General features: G+C 47.2%; 1 protein-coding gene across 1 annotated transcript; it reads left to right on the plus strand.

Moving 5' to 3' along the window:
* The first annotated feature begins 3,181 nt into the window (after positions 1–3,181).
* Positions 3,182–4,390, plus strand: LOC136511207 (transcription factor LATE FLOWERING-like). Its single transcript, XM_066505371.1, has one exon. It carries the CDS (start codon positions 3,182–3,184, stop codon positions 4,388–4,390), a length of 1,209 nt encoding a protein of 402 aa, XP_066361468.1.
* Positions 4,391–6,882: the final 2,492 nt, after the last annotated feature.

Raw genomic sequence — 6,882 nt, forward strand, 5'->3', positions numbered from 1 at the left:
GTTAACTCTTGATTGTGTAGCTAACTTTGCAGGTTTTGTCCGAGGAAGAGCCCACCGAGGGACAGGATGGCGACAACCTCCGGTCCGTCGGGGCCCGCTCAGTCGGCAAAGAGGCGGCACGGTTTGAGACCAAGCGGGGACCAGGGGGGCTGGCGCCATCTGGGGCGGGCAATACCTCCGGAATGGCGAGTATGCCCCAGGCAGGCGAGAATATGCCTCGAATATGTAGTAGTTGTAGGGGTAGTATTGTCCATAGAAAGCCTACGGGCGTGTATAAATAACCCCCGTGGCGGGGATTGTAGAGGGAGGGAACATTCTTCATGGTGAATGTACCGATCCAGTTTTTTCCACTTTGTGTTCGCTTTCATATCCACCCTGTTCGGTTCGCTCGCGCGACAGCCTAGTGTTCGAAGGCTAAGGCTTTGAACAACAACCATATACAAAGGGCAAAGCCGTTTTGTCTTCTTTACTAACATAGATTTTGCTAATATACACCTAGATATGCACTATATCTAAGTATATGGTGAAAATTACAAACCTAGAAAAAAATAAAAAGACTTACAATTTAGAATGCAGGGGAGTAGCATACAAGAAACAAGCAGCCAAAATTGGAGGCTATGCCATCCATACAAGAAAAGAGCTAAAGGTCTCCTTTGGAATGGAGGAATTCAAAGGGTTTGTGTAGGATTGGATTCAGATAGGAACATTTCCTACTGAAACATTTTAGGAAAAAACATTTCTTTCCTCCATTGAATATTTGAATTCCGGGGAAAAAAATCCTTTATAAAAAAGTGGCAAAATAGTCATTTTGGTCCCTGAACTATTACTCGAGGTTTAGTTTTATCCCTGAACTTTCAAAACGGCTGTTTTAGTCCTCAAACTCTACTGTTAGGCTCAGTTTCATCCTAGAACTATGAAGATGATCATTTCAGTCCTCAAACTTTGCATTTTAGGCTCAATTTCATCCTAAAACTATAAAGATGATCATTCCAGTCATCAAACTTTGTATTTTCGGTCTTTAAACTTTTATTTTCAAACTCAACTTTGTCTATCGTTCTATGTGGAACGTTGTGTTGTTGCATGGCCAGCTTCAACACCACCAGCGATTGGAGATAAAAAAATAATATTCATCCAAAAACACTTTAGTGGCCATTAATAATTCTAAGCTGTTATTTTTACTGTTACCTTATAATTGTACCATTTATATATATTCGACTATAAATAATTCTTTTAGAAGCAATTACAGTTGCTTTAAACATTATTTATTCCTTAAGAATACATGGATATATTGAAACAATAGCAGATCTATAATTTTTTTCTTAGCTACTTCTAACGTTAGGCTCAACTAATAACCAATTGTGTATAAAATAATATTTTGGGCCTCTTGTGTTCTTGCCCGTACTTTGTTGTGAAATTATGATTTTGCCCTCGTTTTTCTAACTTTGTGATTTTGCCCTTAACTGTTCACAAGTCAACGCGATTTTGCCCCTGGTCAACGATAAAAACAGGGGCAAATTCGCGTTGACCAGGGGCAAAATCGCGTTGACTTGTGAACAGTTAAGGGCAAAATCACAAAGTTAGAAAAACGAGAGCAAAATCACAATTGCACATCTGTGTAAGGGGCAAGAACACCATTTTCCCTAATATTTTTTATCCATTGGCTAAAAATAATTCATATTTAAGAATATTTAGATCTATACTTATATTCATCTTAGAATATGAATACAAATGTTGAAAGTGTGCTATCCGATTTGGTAGCTCGGACGACGCTAGGGATGACTGTCCATCTCAAATCGCGGGTGCTGCTGGACAAAGGACAAAGTTGTGCCAAAATGCATTTTGATAATTCATGGATGAAATTGTGCCTAAAATATAAAGTTTTCTTTCTGGATAGACAAAATTGAGTTAGAAAATAAAAGTTTAAAGGCCAAAATGCACTTTGATAATTTATGGATGAAATTGAGCCAAAAATATAAAGTTTGACGACTGAAACGATCATCTTCGTAGTTTTTTGATGAAATTGAGCCTAAAGGTAGAGTTTGTGGACTAAAATGGTCGTTTTGAAAGTTTAAGGATGAAACTGAGCCTCGAGTAATAGTTCAGGGACAAAATGGCTATTTTGCCAAAGAAAAATTGAATATTTGAATTGAATTGGCTGTTTCGAAAATAGCTCCAACGTTGTAGTTACGATTGTTTTGAGAAGTCCAATGCACAATACTTTTCTCGGTTCTCTCTTCTATATATGAAGCTCTTCCTGCAAAAAGAGAAAATTCCTGTGTTTGCTCTGTAACACATCCAAATACCTCTGCTGTATTTTCTCTAAAAGTACCTATGTTGTACAATTCATACATTTTGCAACTTTGTACTTCTAGGTTGTTCCAAGGGAGGTCTAAACCATTTCTCTACTAGAACCTTTTTTTTGTATATAATGAAGGTATACTATCCAGCCCTGTTGCACGCTGCCATTCTACTAGAACCAAACACATCATCATCTTTAAAATTTGAAAACAAAAGAAAACAATAAAGATGTTAGTTGACCTATTGCATCAGCCTCACAGAGACAAAAATAAGTTACCATAGAATTCGGAGGCCCCTTTACCATTTGAGTGCAGGCAAAGGCAAACTGTCAGTTGCTAGTTATGAGCTGTCACACTGCTGACCCTTGTTGTCCCCCAACGGCAAGTGCCTCCACAAGATGCCTCTCTCCTACCGAAAAAGGAAACAAATTTGGCCAGCGCTACACCTCAAGGCGTCTATAAAAGTCTCCCATCTGCACAGGCATCCACAGGGAGTAGATCGAGGACCATCCTAGCTACCCTGCACTGCGCTGCAGCCTGCAGTCTTCAGAATTCGTCAGTCACAGATCGGTGCAGGCGGCCTGAACCTGCATCACCAAACCAATTCCTCAATCAATCTGCCTGCTATTGTGCGATTTGCGAGGCAGGTCAGTTACTGACGTATTGCCTAGCTGAAAGTCTGAAAGATGATCTTGTTTCTTCTGCTTTGTTCTGTGTTTTACTGCTGGAGAAGTATTGTAACTTTGTAATTGCATATCGTCTCACAAATTTGTAGCACTGACAAGACTTCATTTTGTTTGCACGAAGCTGCAATCTTTTTGCAGCAGTAAACCTGTATCAAGTCTTGTTGCCTGAGGCTCCTGCACGCCGGCGGTGTATAAATCATGGAGGACTTCGGCTGCTGGAGTATGCAGTATGCAGCAGCAGATCCATGCCTGCCAAGCCGCGAGGGCGACGACGACGGCCGCCTCCTCGGCGCTTTTATAGGCGGCGGCTTCGACCTCCGCTCTGACCATGGCGGTCTCATCAGCAACCTGCCATCGTCGCACCCGGTCCAGAACCTCATGCCCGGCCACGGCAGCGCGAGTCTTTCCGTTTCCGACGGATTCATGAGCCTGGACACGGCGGATATGCTCGCGATCGTCACCGGCGCACTGGACGACGGCGGCCTCCTTGACACGTTCGCTTACGGTTCGGACGTCGTGGTCGCCGAGGCCGAGGAGCCCGCGCAGCCCACCGCGTCGAGCAACGCCTTCTCCGGTTACAGCAGCACCACAGGCGGCAATTATGGCAACATCTCCTCCGGCGAGTCCAACACGTGCGGCGGCGGCGGCGGCGGATGCCATGACACGGAGGTTGCGTCGCCGACCTGCGCCCTGTCGCGGTCGGCGCTGCCTCAGGCAACGGCCGCGCTCGCCTCGAAGCGGAAGCTGGGCAAGTACCCTGCGATAGCCGCGACCACATCAACGGAGGCGCAGGTTGCAGCCCCGCGGCGTGGCGCAAAGCGTGACCCCGCGACGTCGCCGTCGTCAACCAGAATCACGTTCGCCGGGCATGGGCATGGCGACCACCAGGCGGCAGGAGGGTCCTCGCCGTCGGTTGGCGGCGGGTACGAGCCGGACTCGGAGGCGCTAGCGCAGGTGAAGGAGATGATCTACCGCGCGGCGGCGATGCGGCCGGTGCACCAGCTCGTGTGCGGGGCCGGCTCCGAGCCGGCGCCGTCGTCACAGAGCAAGCCGCGGCGCAAGAACGTGCGGATCTCGAGCGACCCGCAGACGGTGGCGGCGCGGCTGCGGCGGGAGAGGGTGAGCGAGCGCCTGCGCTTGCTGCAGCGGCTCGTGCCGGGCGGCAGACGGATGGACACGGCGTCCATGCTCGACGAGGCGGCCAGCTACCTCAAGTTCCTCAAGTCGCAGGTCAAGGCACTGGAGAGGGCGAACCCTAGCAATGGTGGCTACCACGACGGCAGCTTGCTGCCGCAGAGTTACACGGGGAGCCTCGGTGTCAGTGGTGGTGGCACCGGTGTTGCCTTTGGAAGAGATGGCGCCGGCATTGGTGGCTACGTAAAATCCAACAGGAACACGCACTTCTAGCGAACTAGTGATGCATGTAACCATGGATGTGTGAGTGATATATGAGAGAACTACTCGGTTTTGAGGTTAACAAAGTCTTTACTTTATTTCTGAGGAATAATAATCAAAATAATTTAATTTACTCACCTCTCTGTGCTTTTTTTTGGATCGGTGAAAGGTGCAATCATGCTGCAGAAATGCTTTTAGGGATGCAAGGGGTATTTGCGGCGCTCATGGATAAAACCTTTATTTGCATTGTTCACATGCATGGTTTTTTTTGGAGCAACTTGTTCACATGCATGTGAGTTGTGACCATTTATGTAGCATCCTCTTTCGTCAATGGGCCTTCTAGATACGTCTAAAAATTCTTTAGCATCGTGCTCAATGTCGAGCACGAATCTCAAAGGCGAGGGTTGTGCACTGACAATGTTTTCCGTTCAACCTATGATCTCGTATTAGTAGGTTTGAGATGGATTATAGGATATCAATATTATGTTGGTTGTATTATTATAATCCAATCCATATAGTCTATGGTGCTTAGATCACCTAGAGATTATTTTATCTGATTTAATATAATATACAAAGATGATCCAAACAGCCCCCTATTTGGATAAAAGATGCTCATCGATCATCAGGATGACAACAATACAATTAATGCTTGCCTATTTAGCTAGCCTATGCCTCTCAAATCTCAATCAAGCACCAAGGTCGCATAAGTCTTTAATCTATACTTTGAGATAAAAATGTAAATACCACAGTACTTATATTATGGGATGGAAAGAGTATTCGAGTAGAGTAAAAATAATACTAACTAGAGAGTAGCAGGACAAATGTAGACTTATTTCTTTTTTTATAATATAATATTGATGGCACACAAAAGGGGATATTGTCCACTAAACCCGTATACTCCTCTACCATTCTTTTACATGTCGTATTAATTAGGTTTATCCTAAGCTAAACATTCTTAGGTTTGACCTTTTTTTTTAATTCACGTAGTTTTACAACATGTAAATTATATATCATAATAATATTATGTTGCCGACCTATATTTTTTTTTAAAATGATGGTCGAAGATTGAAATATTTGGTTTAGAACAAAGCTATGGCAGGAGGGAGTATATAGCAAAACACTTTGATGATAACCCTTGTGACCTTTTTCCTATGTATATGCACTATGAAGAGGAAACAATATGTTTTTTTAGAAAGGACGGCAAAAGCTTTGTCGTGATTTCTATTAGACGAATAAAGGAAAAAAGGCAAATGCTCGCTTAGTTTTTTGAATGGAATCTAGGCCCAAAAACCATACAACTGAGGAGAGTGCTCCACTCATCCTATATAACTTTGAAACAGTAACCGGACAACTATCAAAACTCACGCCCCTACTTACTCCAACTTGGTCGAATCGACCTAACTAACAACTCAACTAACAACTAACAAGGACCGGAGAAAACACGATGACCTACCTGGCGACGTCGAACAGCACAGCTTAGGGCCAGACGACAAGGAGCAACCACGAACTGCAAAGCTTAGCAATGCCTCCAAGGAGGAAACGACGCTAAAAGCGCTGACAAAGTAGCCCCCCAAGGGAAGCTTTTCACCTGCAACATCCAATAGGAGGAGAGGTAGTACAGGACGCCTCCAAGAAGGTAACGGCGTCCGATCCGTAGACGTCGTTGTCCAAGCTTAAGCCCTGACCTCAAACAACCTCCACACTATCGCCGCCGGAGCCCCAACCCTACCATGGAGGCAGGGTGCGACGATGGTTCAGCAACAACCCACCCGGCCGCCGCCCATAGGGACACACCGGGTCAGGAGAAATGCCGGGAGAAGCCTGTCGGAGAGTCCGCCCCCTGCCGGAACAGGCAAAGCCGGCCAGTTGCATGCGTATCCGCCTAGCTCCGCCATGAAGCCAGCCCGAGGAAGGGGGAAGGCAGATGGTGGGGAGAAGAGGGTCGGGATCAGAAGAAGCCCCAGTCACCCAGCCCACCAACGTCCCAAACCCTACCGAGCAGGCTCCGCATCCACCATGCCGCGCAAGGCTTCAGTAGCCTCCGCACCAAACCGCGCTGCGCGCGGCCTCCGAGCCACCACCACTTGACACCCGCCTTCACTGCCAGAACTGCCACCACACATGGCCATCGTTGCCGCCGTAGCCAGATCCACCCACGAAGATGATGGATCCAGCGAAGACAGCCCCCGATGCGGCCGCAGCAGCGCCAGAGCAGCTTCACCGGCGACAGCACAACAACGCGTCCGGAAACCACCACCCAAGCTGAAGCGGCCGAAAATGGACGTCGACCAACCGGATCCGGTGTCTTCTTGCGTATCTGGCTAGGGGGTGGCCGGATCCACTCGTCGGAGGCCAGGGCCAGCCGCCGCCCGTCACCATGGCTGGAGCTTGAGATGGGTGTCAGACCTACCTCTCGAGCGCAAGATGGATGGAAGAGCCCTGCCACCGCCTTCCTTGCGGTCACACGGGCCTCCGGCGACCTGGTCGGGCGGCGGCGAGGCAGA

This window comes from Miscanthus floridulus, chromosome 16, assembly GCF_019320115.1.
Source record: "Miscanthus floridulus cultivar M001 chromosome 16, ASM1932011v1, whole genome shotgun sequence".
Lineage (NCBI taxonomy): Eukaryota > Viridiplantae > Streptophyta > Magnoliopsida > Poales > Poaceae > Miscanthus > Miscanthus floridulus.

Coding starts and splice junctions, on each gene's coding strand:
- LOC136511207 (XM_066505371.1), top strand. CDS start 3,182: ATGGAGGACTTCGGCTGCTGGAGTATGCAGTATGCAGCAGCAGATCCA.